The sequence below is a fragment of the Ornithorhynchus anatinus genome, chromosome 2, assembly GCF_004115215.2.
Source record: "Ornithorhynchus anatinus isolate Pmale09 chromosome 2, mOrnAna1.pri.v4, whole genome shotgun sequence".
In the NCBI taxonomy this organism is placed as follows: domain Eukaryota; kingdom Metazoa; phylum Chordata; class Mammalia; order Monotremata; family Ornithorhynchidae; genus Ornithorhynchus; species Ornithorhynchus anatinus.
The window spans coordinates 32465068-32482229 of record NC_041729.1 but is presented as its reverse complement, the minus strand read 5'-3'; the positions used below and the strand labels follow the sequence as shown (position 1 = coordinate 32482229).

The 17162-nt window shown below is 50.4% G+C and overlaps 1 protein-coding gene across 2 annotated transcripts in view; it reads left to right on the top strand.

Moving 5' to 3' along the window:
• Positions 1-17162, top strand: part of LCMT1 (leucine carboxyl methyltransferase 1) — a 55574-nt gene that overhangs the window by 19043 nt on the left and 19369 nt on the right. For both annotated transcript variants that reach the window (XR_003756778.1, XM_029057505.1), the window contains exons 4-6: positions 1122-1198; positions 4968-5029; positions 16200-16302. Coding sequence is in view for 1 of the 2 variants with exons in the window: in XM_029057505.1 (XP_028913338.1) it covers positions 1122-1198; positions 4968-5029; positions 16200-16302 (242 nt within the window). In the remaining variant the exon portion in view is untranslated. The remainder of the gene's footprint in view (positions 1-1121; positions 1199-4967; positions 5030-16199; positions 16303-17162) is intronic.

Here is a 17162-nt window from a genome sequence, read left to right as displayed (position 1 = left end):
TTTCTCAATTCGTAGATAATAAGAAGAATTATGGCATTTAAGTGCTCAATGTGAGTCAAGCACTGTTCTAAGTGCTGGGGGAGGTCTAAGGTAATCAGGTTGAGCGCAGTCCCGGACCCACACGGGCCTCAGTCTAAATCCCCATTTTACAGATGAAGTAGCTGAGGCACAGAGAAGCAAAGTGAGTTGTCCGAGGTCACACTGCAGGCAAGTGTCAGAGCCGGGATTAGAACCCGGTTTCTCTGACTCCTAAGGCTGTGCTCTCTCCACATGCCTGTGTTACTCATCAGTGGTTAATCTACTGGGTCTTGCTGCCTTCCCGGTGGTATTGAAATGTTAAGTCTAAGTCCAACATGTTGGTCGCGGTATTTTGTTTTAGCATCACAGATGAACTTCAGAGCGACCGCTTTCGCTACGTGAAGACATAAACGTTTGGTGTTGAGTAGAGAAATTCAAAAAACCCCTCAGATCAAGCACCGGCATGTATTGATAATAACGCTGGTATTTGTTAAGCGCTTACTATGGGCAAAGCACTGTTCGAAGCGCTGGGGGCAAACAAGGTGATCGGGTTGTCCCTCGTGGGGCTCACGGTCTTCATCCCCATTTTCCAGATGGGGTAACCGAGGCCCAGAGAAGTGACTTGCCCGGAGTCACCCAGCCGACAAGCGGCGGAGCGGGGATTAGAACCCGTGACCTCTGACTCCCCAGCCCGGGCTCTTTCCACTGAGCCACGCTGCTTCTCAATTTATTGAATTTATTCTCATTTATTGAATGCCCACTGTGGGCAGAGCACGGTATTAAGGGGTTAGGAGCGTGCAAAAGAGTTAAAGGACACGGTCCCTGTCCTCAGAGAGCTCAGGGTACGGCAGATGAATTTGGAGACGTTGGATTTATTAGTAAAATCAGAATAGAACGGGGGGTTCAGAATAGAGTAGGTGGTTTAGAATAGAAGAAGCTCTTTTTATGGGCAGGGAGTGTGTCTCCTAATTCCGTTGTTTTGCACTCTGCCCGTCGTCAATGCTCAATAAATACCTTCGATTGAATGAAACCTCCCCTTATTTCACGTGCCTTTAAAAATGTATTGTTTCATATCTGCAATACCCCCTTATTTCTCTTTGCAGGAAGAGAATCTCCTCCCGGTAAAATATTTTGAAGTGGACTTTCCAATGATAGTTACAAGAAAGCTTAATAGCATCAAGTAAGTTTTGTGTTTTTTTAAGAGGAAAGCATTTTTGTGGATACTGTGGTCTTTTTTCCTTTGCAGATTTTCACTTCCAGGTTTCTACACCGCTGTCGGTAGAAGGCAAGTTTTAATTAGCGTGGCCTAGTCGATTAGACTGTGAGCCCGTCAGTGGGCAGGGATGGTCTCTGTCTGTTGCCGAATTGTACATTCCGAGCCCTTAGCACAGTGCTCTGCACGTAATGAGCGCTCAGTAAATACTATTGAATGAACAGTGGATGGAGCACGGGCCTGGGCGTCAGAAGGACCCGGGTTCCAATCCTGGCTCCGCCACTTGCCTGCTGTGGCCCCTTGGGGAAGTCACTTCGCTTCTCTGTGCCTCAGTTACCTCATCTGTAAAACGGGGGTAAGAGTGTGAGCCCCGTGTGGGCCGGGATTGGGTCCAACCTGATTAACTCTGCACACAGTAAGCGCTCAATAAATGCGACCGAATGAATGAAGGAACTTGTACGACTTCTAGTGCTTAGAACAGTGCTTGGCACGTAGTAAGTACTTAAGTACCATCATCAATATTATTATTCATAATGACCATCGGATACCGTAACCCCGTGAGCTCCTGCCCCGACACCTGCCGCTCTCTAAGACATTCGGCACACTCGTTCTAGAATTTTGACCTCAAGAGAGCGGCTTCTTACGAAGGTACCCCATACTTCTGGATGCTGTTCGTTGGATTCCTCTCCGTCCGCGCTCCCAGCCCAGTTTTCCGATCGTCTGGCGGATGCTTTCAAATTCACCGTGGTATCTGTCGTTAATAATAACGGTAGTAAGTGCTTACTTTGTGCCAGGCACCGTACCGGGCGCTGGCGTGGATACAGGCTAATCGGGTTGGACGCGGTCCCCGTGCCACGTGGAGCTCACGGTCTCGATGCCCGTTTTACAGTTAAGGTAACCGAGGCCCAGAGAAGTGAAGCGACCCGCCCGAGGTCACGCAGCCGCCGAGTGGCGGGGCCGGGATCGGAGCCCATGACCTTCCGACTCCCAGGCCCGTGCTCTGTCCCCAAGCCGCTTCTCGATGTGACCGCTTACTAGGTGCCAAGCACTGGACTCGGCGCCGGGGGAGGCGCGAGATCGTCAGGTCCCCCTCGGGGCTCACGGCCCGAGCGGGAGGGAGCTCGTCCCCATTCCGCGGGTGGGCGGCGGAGCCGGGATCGGAACCCGGGTCCCCTGCCTCCCGGGCCCGGGCTCTTCTCGGCGGCTCGTATTCGAAGATCCCGATAACGTGGCGCTCGGGGGGGGGGGGGGGGGGGTCGGGACTTAGGTTCGGCTGCGTCCCGAATGGCGGCGGGTGCGCCCGTCGTCGGGTAGGGGTTGTCCCCGTCAGTCCGCCGTATTTTCCAGGCGCTCAGTACGGCGTTCTGCACCCAGTAAGCGCTCGGTATATAGGATGGAACAGATACTGTGGGGCGGCCCCTGGGCGGCAGCGGGGAACTGTGAAACGCCCTCAGAGTGAGGTAAGACGGACTCATTTTGGGGTTGTCGGGGAAAGGTCCGAGTTTATCTCTCTTTCTTGCCGTGGTATTTATCGGTCCCTTACTATTCGTTCATTCATTCGACAGTATTTGTCGAGCGCTTAATACGTGCCGAGCACCGTGCTGAGCGCTTGGAATGTACAATTCGGCAACAGATAGAGACGGTCCCTGCCCACCGACGGGCTCACGGTCTAATCGGGGGAGACGGACGGACGGAGACAAGGCGACGTGATCACGATAAAATCGAATGAAGGGGATGGACGCCTCACTAACAAAATAAATAGGGTAATAAAAATCTCTACAAAACGAGCACAGTGCTGACGGCGGGGGAGGAGCGGGGGGAAAGGGGGCTTAGCTGAGGGGAGGTGAAGGGGAAGCTCAGTCTGGGGAGGCCTCTTGGAGGAGGTGAGCTCTCAGGAGGGCTTTGAGGGCGGACCGCCCAGAGCCCGCTCATGGGTTCTAATCCCGGCTCCGCCACCCGTCGGCCGCGCGACTTGGGGCGGGGCGCTTCGCTTCTCCGGGCCTCGGTGACCTCGTCTGGAAAATGGGGATGAAGCCTGGGAGCCCCACGTGGGCGGGCCGATGACCCCGTGTCTCCCCCGGCGCTTGGGACGGTGCCTGGCACGTAGTAGGCGCTTAACAGACGCCGTCGTTACCAAGCGTTTGTACGGGTACAGCTAGGTAGTGTATCTTGAAATGCAGCAATTGATCGGCCGGGCTACTCTAGTCAATCGGTCGGTCGTATCCGAGCGCTTACTGGGTGCAGAGCACTGTCCTGAGCACATGGGAGAGAGCGGTGTAGCAGTAAAAACGGGGTTGGTAGGATGTTCCCTGCCCCCAGTGAGAAGGGGAGACAGACATTAATATAAGGAAATCACAGATACGTACGTACCCAGAGAAGCTGCGTGGCTCAGTGGAAAGAGCCTGGGCTTTGGAGTCAGAGGTCACGGGTTCAGATCCCGGCTCTGCCGCTTGTCAGCTGTGTGACTGTGGGCAAGTCGCTTTGCTCCTCCGTGCCTCAGTTCCCTCGTCTGGAATATGGGGATTAACTGCGAGCCTCACGGGGGACAACCCGATCGCCCTGGATCTACCCCAGCACTTAGAACAGTGCTCTGCACGTAGTAAGCGCTTAACAGATACCAACGTTATCATTATGATTAGTGTTACAAAGTGTAGGGCTGGGCGGGGGAGGTGAATCAAGGGAGCAAAGCCAAGTGCTAGGCCTCGCGGAAGGGAGTGGGAGAAGAGGACGTGAGGGCGCGGTCAAGGAAGACCTCTTGGAGGAGATGTGCTTTCGGGAAGGCTTCGAAGGTGGGGAGGGTGATCGTCCGCCGGATATGAAGAGGGAGGGTGTTCCAGGCCAGAAGGAGGACGTGGGCGCGGGGTCGGTGGCGAGGCAGACGGGGTCGAGGTACGGTGAGTACGTTGGCATTAGGGGAGCGAAGCGTGAGAGCGGGCTCGTCGTAGGAGAGCAGCGAAGTAAGGTGGGAGGGGACGAGGGATAACGGTAAGGACTTGCTGTTTCCTGTGGAGGGCTCTTGGCCGGGGGAGGGTCTAGCTTTAGGTAATTTTTTTCTTCACCGTTGCCCGTAAAGAAGCGCAGGGTGGTGGGAAGACCATTTTTCCGCAGGTTCGGAGATCTGGGTTGGAGCCCAGCCTACTGCCGGTTGCCGTGGGTCGGCGCGGGTGAGGCACTTAGCCGCTCGGCCTCAGATTCCTCATCTGTGAAACCGAGACGGTAATACCTTCCGCCGTCTACCTTACGGGGACGTGATTTGACGGGGAAGCACTCGGGAGTAAAAGCACTCTACAAGTTCTCCCGGTGGTTCATTCGGTCGTATTCATTAAGCACTTTCTGTGGGCCAAGCTTGGGAGAGTACGATTCAACAACGGACAGAGGCATCCGCGGCTCACGATGAGCTTGCGGTCTAGAGAGGGAGACGGGCGTTGATACAGATAAATAAATTACACATATCTACACGTCTTTTATTAGGTTAAAAAAAACCGGGGGCAAAATAAGCTCGTTGGCGTTACGGGGAATTTGGCCGTACGGGCAAATGTCGGAATGCCAGGAAAGATGATTTACTTTTTCGTATGGACTACGTTTTTAGAATGGCCACGGCTGTCGTCAGCTTCTGAAACGAGTAATGTGCTCTGTTCCTCTGGAGGATAAGACTTGTATTTCATGCTCTGATTTTGCATTTGTTACCCTAATTATTCATTTTTTCTCTCCCCCTCTCCCAACCCCCTTCCTACAGAGCAAAACCTCTTCTATCAAATCCAATTATGGAATTGCATTCGGCTGAATCTCTTCTAATAGGCAAGTTAAAAAAACGTGGCACTTTTTGGATTTCGTTGTCTTCCCTTTTGGAGTCAGAATGTCTGGGTACTTTTTTTCTCTTCCTATTCATAAAAGTTGCATTCAGGAAAACCCCGAGTCAGAGGACGTGGGTTCCAATCCCGGCTCCCCCGTGTCTGCTGTGTGACCCTGGGCAAGTCACTTCATTTCTCTGTGCCTCAGTTACCTCACCTGTAAAATGGGGATCGAGACTGTGAACCCCATGTGGGCCGGGGACTGTGTCCGATCCGACTACCTTATATCTACTCGAGCGCTTAGAACGGTGCCTAGCACACAGCGTTTAACGTGCCAAAATTGTTATCGTTACTTGTTTTCTTTGGAAAGAGAATGAAATAGAATGAGTTTGGAGTTCATTCGAACACCAAGCGTCAGAGATCTCGTCAGTTAATGGCACAGGTTGCGGGGAAACTCTGCATAAATTGAGAGTATTTCCTGTTTTTATGAAACCGAATTGCCATCAGAACAGCGGTATCTAGTTTAGGATTAGATTTCTTCCCCGAGCCCAGGGCTGGGTGAAGTCCACTCTTTTGTCTCCGAGCTGCCCTCAGAAGCGGCGGGGGAAATCGGTCAGTCAGTGGTACTTACTGAGCTCTTCCTGAACACTGAGCACTGGACTAGATGCTCAGGAGGTAATACCGTTGAGCCGACAGACACGTGCCCTGAAAACGTAGCCCTTCAAGGGCGCTTTTTCTCCCATAGACAGATTTGGGGGGCGATTTTTCTCTTTGCACCCGCGCTAGAGGTTCAGCCTTTCCAGCTCCCACCCCATCCTGTCTGATGGGCTCTGCCGTCACCGGGGGCAGGGTAGAGGGCGATCTGTCGGTGACGTATGAAGACTCGAGCGATTTTTTTTCTGGTATTTTCGCACTTACTATGTGCCAGGCACTTTCTGAGCGCTGGGGTAGGTACACGGTAATCCGGTCGGACAGTCCTTGTCCCACGTGGGGCTCACAGTCTTAATCCCCATAATAATAATGTCCGTATTCGTTAAGCGCTTACTGTGTGCAGAGCACCGTTCTAAGCGCCGGGGGAGGTACGGGCTCATCAGGTTGTCCCACGTGAGGCTCACAGTCTTGATCCCCATTTTACAGATGAGGGAACTGAGGCACCGAGAAGGCAAGTGACTTGCCCACGGTCACACAGCTGCCAAGTGACAGAGCCGGGATTCGAACCCGTGACCTCTGGCTCCCAAGCCCGTGCTCTTTCCGCGGAGCCGCGCTGCTTCCCGTTTTACAGATGGGGGAACCGAGGTACAGAGGAGCCAAGTGACTTGTCCGGGGTCACACGGCAGACAAGTGGCGGAGCCGGGATTAGAACCCAGGTCCTCTGACTCCCTCTAGGCCACGCTGCAATAATTTTACGATGAACACTGGGAGTTCTTGAAGTGCTTCTTTTCCTTTTTCGAGTTTCTGACACTGGAAAAGGTTGTGTGTGAGACACTGCGCTTGTCCAGACCTTTTGGGTGACAGTCTCTCCCTGTGACATCGGTGAGGTAATTTTTATTCAGTGGAGGCAAAAAGGAGACCTTTGGTGGGAAATTCAGTACGTGCCAAGCCTCGTGACTTGTAGTACTTGGTGGGAAAGGCGGAAGCGATGAAGCGACTGCCCTGGGCTGGGAATTACGGAGGAGCCGGTACTCGCCATCACGTCATCTCCAGACGGTGCCAATAATGCGGCGAGGGAGGGCGAAACCTAGTTTATCCCTACCAAATGTCCCGAGTTTCTTTGCCGCGACGGGACGGTGATTCATTTCGCCGAGGCTTCGTTTCACTTTGCTTTGCCCAAGGATCGGGGCTGTCCCGAGAACCCGTGGCGTAATGCTCTTCAACTTGGAGAGGAACGTAGATGGCACTCTCAGCAGTATTTGCAAAGAGTTAAGGTCGAAATCTCCCCGGGCTCAACTCTGTGGGCCGGGTGGATTTGTAGAGAAGCGGCGTGGCTTAGTGGAAAGAGCCTGGGCTTGGGAGTCAGAGGTTGTGGGTTCTAATGCCGGCTCTGCCACTTGCCCTCCGTGCGATTTTGGACAAGTCACTTAACTTCTCTGGGCCTCAGTGACCTCATCTGTAAAATGGGGATTAAGACTGTGAGCCCTCCATGGGGCAACCCGATAACCCTAGATCTACCCCAGTGCTTACAACAGTGCTTGACACATAATAAGTGCTTGACAGATACCGTTACTGTTTTTATCCGAAAATTGCCAGTGACCCTTTCCTTCAGCCCTCTTACCCCTTCCATCCGATCAGTCACTGGTATTCACTGAGTACTTACACGGTGCTAAGCACTTGGGAAAGTGCAACGCACCCGCTTTGGTAGATGTGATTCCTGCCCAAGACACGCTTACAGCCCCCAGGGGGACGCAGACCGTGGCTTAGCGGAAACGGCACGGGTTTGGGAGTCGGAGGTCGTGGGTTCTAATCCCGGTTCCGCCACTTGTCAGCTGCGTGACTTCGGGCAAGTCGCTTCACTTCTCTGTGCCTCTGATCTCGTCTGTAAAATGGGGATTCAGACTGTGAGCCCCACGTGGGACAACCTGATTACCTCGTATCTACCCCAGTGCTTAGAACAGTGCTGGGCACATAGTAAGCGCTTAACAAATCCATCATTATTAATATTCATAAACATTACAGTACATTAGGGATAGGGGAAATGAGAGAGTATAAGAATATTTACATATTATTGTAGGGCTGGGGTAAATATCCAGGTGCCTAAGTGGTTCGCAGCCAGGTTCGTAGTCGACCCAGATGGCAGGGTGGACGGGGAAATAGAGGGTTTCGCCCGGGGAAGGCTTCTCGGAGGAGGCGTGGGAGGCCTTTTCTTTTCCCCAGAGGGTTTTGAAGCTGTGGGGAGTAGTAGACTGTTGGATATGAAGGAGGAGGGAGATCCAGGTCGGAGGGAGAGGATGGGCAAGAGTTCGGCCGGGAGGTGGATGAGCTCAGGGCACAGAGGGTATGCCAGGTGCTTAACAAGTGCCACAATTATTGTTATAGCGGCGATGATAGCGTTTGATCACTCACTGTGGGTCACGGACTGTTCTAAGTGCTGGGGTGGGTACAGGCCAATCCGGTTGGAGACGGGGACCCAGGGCCTTAATCCCTATTTTACAGATGAGGGAGCTTGAGGCACAGAGAGGTGAAGTGACTTGCCAAGGGTCAGGCAACACGTGAGTGGCAGAGCCGGGATTAGAACCCAGGCCCTTCTGACTCCCGGGCCCGGGCTCTATCCACTAGGCCGCGCAGCTTCAAATAGAGGAAGAAAGAGGAAGAGGAGTGGGAAGAGGGACAGAACTGTCCCGCAGTGGTGGGGGATCGATCGATCGGTGGTATTTATTGAGCATTTACTGTGCAGAGCACTGTACTGAGCACTTGGTAGAGTGCAGCGCAGCAGAGTTGGCAGACCCGTTCTCTTCCCACAACGAGCTTACAGGGGGAGATATATATTAATTTCGGATATGCTCGCGAGTGCCGCGGGACTGAGGACGAGATGACTGTCAAGTGCTTACATCAGTCACGTTTATAGAGTGCTTGCTATGGGCAGAACACTGTACTAAGCGCTTGGGAGAGTACGCTACAACAGAATCAGCAGACGTTTCCTGTTTATAACACGTTTACAGTTAAGAGACTGGATCAAAGTGCAGAGACAACCCAGAAGGGAGAGGAGGTGGGGGAAAAGAGGGCTTAAACGGGGAATGTGTTTTGAAGAATTGATTGTGATAAAGCTTTGAAGGAGGGGGGAGAGGGCTGGATTACACGGAAGGGCAAGGAATTCCAGGCTAGAGGGAGGATGTGGGAAAGGGAGAGGCGGTTGCAGGACAGATGAGCCGGAGGCACGGTGAGCAAGCCGGAGGAGGGGTGAGGAGTACGGGCTGGGTTGTAGCAGGGGATCGGCGAGGTAAGGATGGAGGGGGGCGAGCCGGTTGAGCGCCGTCAAGCCGGTGGCGAGCCGTTTCCGTTTGATGCCGAGGCGGATGGGTTCTCGAGGAGCGGTGAGACGTGGCCTGAGCGGTGTTTCGGAGAAACGATCCGGGCCGCGCAGGGAAGTGTGGACCGCAGTGGGGAGAGACTGGACGCAGGCAGGTCAGCGGAGAGGCGGATGGGGAAGTCAAGGCGGCTCGGGAGAAGTGCTTGGCTCATTCATTCACTCTGTAGTACTTACTGAGTGCCGACTGGGTGCGGAGCACTGTACTAAGCCCTTGGGAGAGTACATGTTATAACAGTAACGGCACAGTAGCAGTTTGGATGGAAACAGGCAAGTTTTATCAGTGTAGCAGTGGGGATGAGCGATCAGCGTGAAGCGAACAGTTCAAGAGGGCTTTTGCCGAGGGGGACCCGATACGGATTTTTTTTCAGGCTTACCTGAGTCTTTTGAAGAATCAAGGAGGGGACGGATATTGTAGAAATTGGGATGAAATTGGCCAGACCCCTCCCTCTCCAAATTCAATCCCTTCTTGTACTGTATTCAGCTTTTCCCAAGTAAGGTGCCTGCTTATTTTCATTAGCAGCTTCTCCTGAAATTGGCTTATGTTATCCCAGGTTTAAAACGTCAGTTCCATGGATTGGGGTCTCCTCAAAACATGCCATTCCACTTCTGGGTGGAGGATCAGTGGATCAGTGGTGTTTTTTGAGCATTCACTCTGTGCAGAGCGCCATTCCAAGCGCTTGGGAGAGTGCAGTGCAACAGAGTTGGCGGACCCGTTCCCTTAGAGGGGGAGATAAACATATATGCACATTTTTATAAAGGCTTTCATTTGAAACGAAAGCTATGGACATTGTTCGATTAGGGAAAGGGTGTCAACCCCGGGAATCCCTCCATTAAGGAATACGTATTTATGAACAGTGTCCCTAGCTTTCATTTCAGATGAAGGCCTAAGTTCACGAGGTGAGGGGTGAGTTCCATTTGACCCGATTTTTATCGGCATCGCTGCTGCTTCCCCCCACCTTTTTGAGCCAAGTTTCGACTGCACGTCTCAGAACTCGTAATACCAAGCGAAAGCGATTGGACCGATCTTGGCCCTTTCGTATTTTCCCTAGATTTTATTTGAACCATTTCTCAAAGCTTCACAAAGAGTTCTCTAGAACCCCTGCTGCCCACCTCCCCCCTGCCACTTTGTGTTGTGAAAAATTGCATTTCAGAAGCATCGAAGGTCCAAAGCGTCTGAAGAGAACAACCTTTTCCAGTAATGCCTTTTATGTCCCCGGAATTTACGGTAATATTTAGGATCTGTATTCTTTTCCGGCGGAAGAAGAAACTGTCCCCGTTAAGTGCCCTGAGGACAGGGACTACATCTCTTAACCAATCCTAGGGGGTATTAGAACCGGGACATCTTCAGCAGAGAGGCTATTTCCTTTTTCAGCACTTAAATGAAGTAGCTTATTGGGTTTTGCGGTGTGAGCCAGAACACCAGCGGTCCTCAGCCAAGGTCATAGAGGAGCAGCGTGACGTAATGGAGAGAGCACGGACCTGGGAGTCAGCAGGTCATGGGTTAATAATAATAATAATAATGTTGGTATTTGTTAAGCGCTTACTATGTGCCGAGCACTGTTCTAAGCGCTGGGGTAGACATAGGGGAATCAGGTTGTCCCACGTGGGGCTCACAGTCTTAATCCCCATTTTACAGATGAGGGAACTGAGGCACGGAGAAGTTAAGTGACTTGCCCACAGTCACACAGCCGACAAGTGGCAGAGCTGGGATTCGAACTCATGAGCCCTGACTCCAAAGCCCATGCTCTTTCCACTGAGCCACGCTGCTTCTCCAGGTTCTAATCCCGGTTCCGTCACCTGTCTGCCGCGTGGCCTTAGGCAAGTCACTTAACTTCTCTGTGCCTCAGTCACCTCATCTGTAAAATGAGGACTAAGACTGAGCCCCCTGTGGGACAGGGACTGTGTCCATCCTGATCTGCTTGTAATAAAAAAAAAAAAAAGATAATAAAAATAATAATGGTGGTATTTAAGCGCTTACTATTTGCAAAGCACTGTTCTAAGCGCTGGGGGGATACAAGGTGATCACGTCGTCCCGCGTGGGGCTCACAGTTTTGATCCCCATTTTACAGATGAGGGAACTGAGGCACAGAGAAGTTAAGTGACTTGCTCAAAGTCACACAGCTGGCAAGCGGCTGAACCACCCCAGCGCTTAATACAGTGCCTGGCACCATAGTACGCGCTTAACAAATACCATAATTACTAGTCATTTATTGAGCACTTACTATGTGCACAGCACTGTACGAAGTGCGTGGGAGGGTGCAGTGAAACAATAAACAGTCACATTTTCTGCCCACAGAGAGGTTACAGCCTAATGATGATAGTATTATTTTTATTATTATTACGTGATAAAGTAAAACTGAATGAGATAACTACTTTCCAGCTCTCTCTCTTCTCATGTTGTAGCATTCATCTTAATGCTGTAGGATGGAAATGTCTAAGTTAACTAAAACACTCAGATCACTCCAGAATGAATCTGGGACCAAGTCCTCTGTAGAACATTTATCTTTTTGCCAATGTGCAGATGATTAAAGGATACTAAAGCAAAAGACATTCGGGGGTTTGTTTTTAACGTGGAAACTAAAGGGTGGAATTCTTCAACCCCTGTTAAGTGTTTTCTTTGGTGAGTAAATATTCCACAGACGGTCATAACATTGAGTTGCTCTTCGGTAAGACGGCTACCAGTGCTCACGGTGTGCAGTGGCCAACCGTGTATCTACGTCACCCTCTTGAGAAGCAGCATGGCCCGGCGGAAAGAGTACGGGCCCGGGAGCCCGGAGGACTCGGGTTCTGATTCAGGTTCCGCCCCTTGTCTGCTGTGCAATCTCAAGAAAGTCACTTAATTCTCTGGGCCTCAGTTACTTCATCTATAAAATGGGGTAAGACTGTGAGCGCAGTGTGGAGCATGGACTGCATCCAACCTGATTAGCTGGTATCTACCCCAATGCCTAGTACAGTGCTTGGGAAGAAATACCATTAAAAAGATAGTAAGCGCTGAAGAAGAAATACCATTAAAAAATAGTCTTTGAATCAGTCCTCCAGCTCTCATTTGAGGCTTGGCTAATTTGCGTATATTTAGCATCATCCTTCACCTTTTCCCTTTAGTGAAATCTCTTGAGTTTGTTACCTGAGTAGAGATAGCTTCAGTTGTCTGCCACAGAAACTTGAATTCTGACAGCGAGAGTTGGGGTTCAGCTGACACTGGGCCAGGATCACTTTTGCCTGTTTTCAGCCATCTTAATGCAGCAGGCGACAAAATCCAAACGTGTCAATCAGTCGTATTTATTGAGCACCTATTGTATGCTGAGCACTGTGCTAAATGCTTGGGAGAGAGTGTACTGTAAGACATCCCTCAAGGAGCTTGCAGTCTAGCAAGGACCTGTACGTCTAGAATTACGTTTGTAGCTCAAACGTGTAGCTGCTAATGTTAGACCTACTGAGGGTGTAACAGACTCAAATATGTTGCAACTTCTTAATCGAACATCTGAAAATGCTGCTGTAAGGAAGAGCAGTTGGGGGGGGGGGGGGGCACATTAATGGAATTGTTACCAGCTTCCTCCGAGTGGGGAACATTTTTGGTTTCTTTTGAGGGCTCTTGGTCTTTTTTGGGTGGTTTTAGCATCCGGCAGAGCAGTTCCCCATTTGTGATTCTCATCAGGCTTTGACGGGAAAGAGGATCAGTTCAGAAGCCGCGCTCCCCCTGAAGCCTTCACTAAAACTAAACGGAAGGGCGTCAGCAACGCCGGAGCACGCGGTGGCTTGCTGGTGGTTTTGTGGATATCTGTTCAACCCAGAGAGGCCGTGGCGTTGAAACCCCTTCTGTTTTTTTCCGTTCCACACAGCACGTTCCCTTCCCTGGGAAGGTAAGGGTATGGCACATGTAAGAATAGTTGAAGTTTTAATCCCGTGTTGTTTACCGTGCAGCGGTTGAGTGCTGAAATTCAGATAGGTGTTCTAAGACCGGGGTCCGGATCCTGTCGGTGCTGCTGATGACGGTGCATTCCCTAGATCCCTTTTCATCCCACAGTGTCCCAAATTCCTTTACAGATTGCTTCAGGAGCACTAAAGGACGGCCTCCTCTGAACTGGAGCGTAGCCGTTGCGTGCGCAGCGCAGAGAAATCCTGTTCGGGAGAGGAAATCAAGGAGAGGCCATGACACCCGACCGAACCCAGTTGGGAACAATAAAGCCAGCCCTTTTGCAATCTTTCAGATCGGAATCTCCCCCGGTCTCGGCGGTTAACCGCCGTGCCGTTGTAAAGAGCGATCCTCTAGCTTTAATGATGATGATACCAGTTCTATCAGGAGAAGGTCTTCCTCTCCCGCTCCATTCCTTCTAACTCTCGGCCGTCTTGCTGTGATTCATCTAAAGCCGACTGAGCCGGGTCACCATCCGGTAGGGAAGACTGGCTTCTTCAATTTCCATCTTCCCACTGAGTAGGGATTTAATTTCTTATTCTCTGAGAACTGATGGCACTGTTAATTCTGGTTATCCGACTCTATGGGAATTTCGCTTCCACCCCGTATGTTTTCTAAGGGTATTTTAGGAATGGTACTAATAGCGATTTATGATATTTTTCAAGCGCTTCCGTGTGCCAAGCGCTGTACTAAGAGCTGGGGTGGATATAAGCAGATGGGGTTGGACGTAGTCCCTGTCCCGCGTGGGGTTCACAGTCTTAATCCCCATTTTATAGATGAGGTAACTGAGGCCCAGAGAAGACAAGTGATTTGCCCGAGGCCACACAGCGGACAAGTGGCGGAGCTGGACTTAGAACCCATGACCTTCTGTCTCCCAGGCCCGTGCTCTTGCCACTACGTCTTGCTGCTTCCCTAAGCTAGAATTTTAAGCTATAATGGTGCCCTCTGCAGCAACTGTTTCTTCCCCCAAAATGATCTTCAGTTCATTTTTTGCTCCACAGATGAATTGTAGTTGAGGTGCGGGTCTCTTTGCCACCAATCCTTATTACCCGGCTCTTATCCCCGCTCCAGACGGCAGCCATACGAGATCTCTGACCCCTGCATCTCCACGAAATGTTACCTCCCCTAAAAAGTGACCGGTCTAAGCAGCATTCAATATTTGGGTCAGAAAGAAATTTTCCCGTGAGCATCGGGTCAATTGAAGTCTTTGGGAAAAGGCTTTCACTCTCTCCGGAAACCAGAGCTACCTCTTGGTTTTGGGTGGTCTGGTCTCCTGTGTGTCTTTAACCGTCGAAATCTGAATTCAGACTCTACGAATTTAATTATACAGTGTACGGAAGCATCACCTGCTTGGAATAAACCCGTTTCTCACTTTACAGTCAGGAGGCGGGCAGGGTAGGCGGGGTTCAATTTCCCTTGTTCAGGAAAGCTTTGCCTGCTTAGCATTCTCACCGGATCGCAGACCCAAGGTAGCAGGTTCCCCGTGCCGCCGTCCGCCGATTTTAGTACGATTCGGATGGCCCGAGCACATGGCCCCTTTTCCTAAAAACGAAACTGGTGTTTGTTCCACATTAGGACAAAACCGTTTTCCTTTTTAATCAAAATTTCAACAAGGGCCGTGGAGGATAAAGCCCCGTGGCTCGGGAGTCAGGGGTCATGGGTTCAAATCCCGACTCGGCCGCTCGTCAGCTGTGTGACTTTGGGCAAGTCCCTTAACTCCTCAGTGCCTCAGTTCCCTCATCTGTAAAATGGGGATTAAGCCGGTGAGCCCCACGTGGGACAACCTGATCACCTTATATCCTCTCCAGCGCTTAGAACAGTGCTTAACAGATGCCATCATTATTATCATAAAGGCATCCAGGTGGAAAACAGAGTCTGCGTCAGGTCCTGAGAACTCCGCGACTCCCTCTCTTTCACCTTTGGGGAGGAAGAGCACCAGAAGCCCCAAATGGGGATGGAAGGCACTCGCTATATAATAATAATAATAATAATAATAATAATAATAATAATAATAATAAAAATGATGATGGTTTTAGTTAGGCGCTTACTGTGTGCCAAGCACTGTTCTAAGCGCTGGGGTAAATAGAGGGTTATCAGGTTGTCCCACTTGGGGCTCACAGTCTCAATCCCCATGTTGCAGATGAGGTAACTGGGGCACAGAGAAGTTAAGTGACTTGCCCAAAGTCCCAGTATTTATCGAGCGCTTACTGTCTGCAAAGCACTGTACGAAGAGCTTAGTATGACTCGCTCACCTAGAATCTGGAACCTTGAACCAGACAGAGGAACTGCAGACCTTTTCTTACTTTCACATGGTCTAAAACCACCTCAGCTCTAGGTCAGAACTTAGAGGAGGTAAATCTGTGAGTAGGTTTCATGTTACGTGTCTTTGCCTAGGACTAATGCCTGTGACTCCTTCAGATCTATGTCTGTCAAATGCTACTCGCCTGCTTAATCCCCCAGTCGGCTCTCGTACCTCTTTAGCGTGAAATATGTGTTTGCATTGGGTTTCCGGGTACCCCACATCCTTTTTATCCTCCACTTTGGGGTGCCGGCTCAAAGCCCTTCAGTAAGACCGCCCCACCTGACCGTAAAGTCGGGCTATTGAAATGGCAGCCCAGACTGTTTCCACTGCCTCACTGGACCCCCCGGGGCTGAGGAGAGGGTGACTTTAATTCTACTTTACTTTTGAGCTGCTGAATCTCTTGCAAAAGGAAGCCTGGAGGAAAGTCCTGGGATTTGGAAAAGAACCTTGGTAAACTCTGCAGAGGATTTCATCCTGTAAACCTCTCCAAGTGTAGGTTCTCTAGGGCACACGAAGCGGGGGAACAAAATAAATTTTCATCTTCATTCCTTTATGCTGTTAGAGCCTGAGTAAAAAAAAAAAAAAAAATCTCACAGCATTTCAAAGGATGGAAAAATGGCTGTATCTTGAAGAGTTTTTGTTCTGCCGGTGCTAAAGACATTGAGGTTGCCTTCGTGTATTGGAGGGCGGATGCACAGTTTTGTGTTCTGGTGGGTAAAGAGAGAGGAAATCAATTATACATTTAAAAATGTGTAGTTTACTTGAAACCCGTAGAATAGTATAGTTTATTTTAAACCTGAAGATAGTGTATGGTGTCCAAACTGAGGCCTCTGTTGCTTTAAAAGAGTAAACCAAAATGAATCTCTCTTCTCCTTGGAGATGATCTAGCAAGAAGTCAGGGATATAATCACACTGTCTTCTCTCTTTTCCATTTGCAGATGGACACATCTTAGACTCCAGTCGATTTGCCATAGTGGGTGCGGATCTCAGAGACTTGGTGGGATTGGAGGAGAAACTAAAGAAATATAACATGAACACACAGTGAGAATTTTTCTTTGATCTCAACTGCGCTCGTGGAATTGTAATGTCTGTTTTGCTCGAACACCCGCCAAATACCTTAGCGTCTCCAGGAAGGACAGAGAAGCAGCACGGCCTCGTGGAGAGGGCGCGGACCTGAGAGTCGGAGGACCTGGGTTCTGATCCTGGCTCTGCTTAGCTGCTTGCTGTGTGACCTTGGGCAAGTCACTTAACCGCTCTGCGCCTCAGTTTCCCCATCTGTAAAATGGGGCTTAAAACACCCGTTCTCCCTCCTACTTAGACGGCGAGCTCCATGCTGTACAGGGACCGGGACTGACGTGATTAACTTGTACCTCCCCCAGCGTTTAGAACAGTGTTTGGCGCGTAGTAGCACTTAACAAATACCATAAAATAATAGTTAAAAAAAAAAATAAGCTCGTGGCTTTGCGTCTCAGAAGACTGCGAGCCATCCTCTCACCACATCTTAGGAGGAAAGTAGTGGAGCTGGAGGCCGAAGGGAGAAATAGTTTAGGGTGTGGAGCGGCTTCTGCGCAAATACCGTCCGGCCTAGAAAGGAGAAGGCTGAGGGGTGACACGAGGGAGGTATTTTTAAAGTCACGAAGGGTGAGGCCAGGAGAAACACAGTGTTGTTGGTCATTGAAACCCATGATAGCAAGTGTAAGTATTCTGTCATTCATTCAGTCTTATTTACTGAGCACTAAGTGTGTGCAGAGCACTGTATTAAACGCTTGGAAGAGTACAGTGCAACAGCAGACACATTGTCTACCCACAACGAGCTTATAGTCTAGGGAGCATCCGTTGAAGCTTGGAAATGGTATGGTCGAAGTAAAAACGTATTCCAAACATTGGATGGTCAACGTATA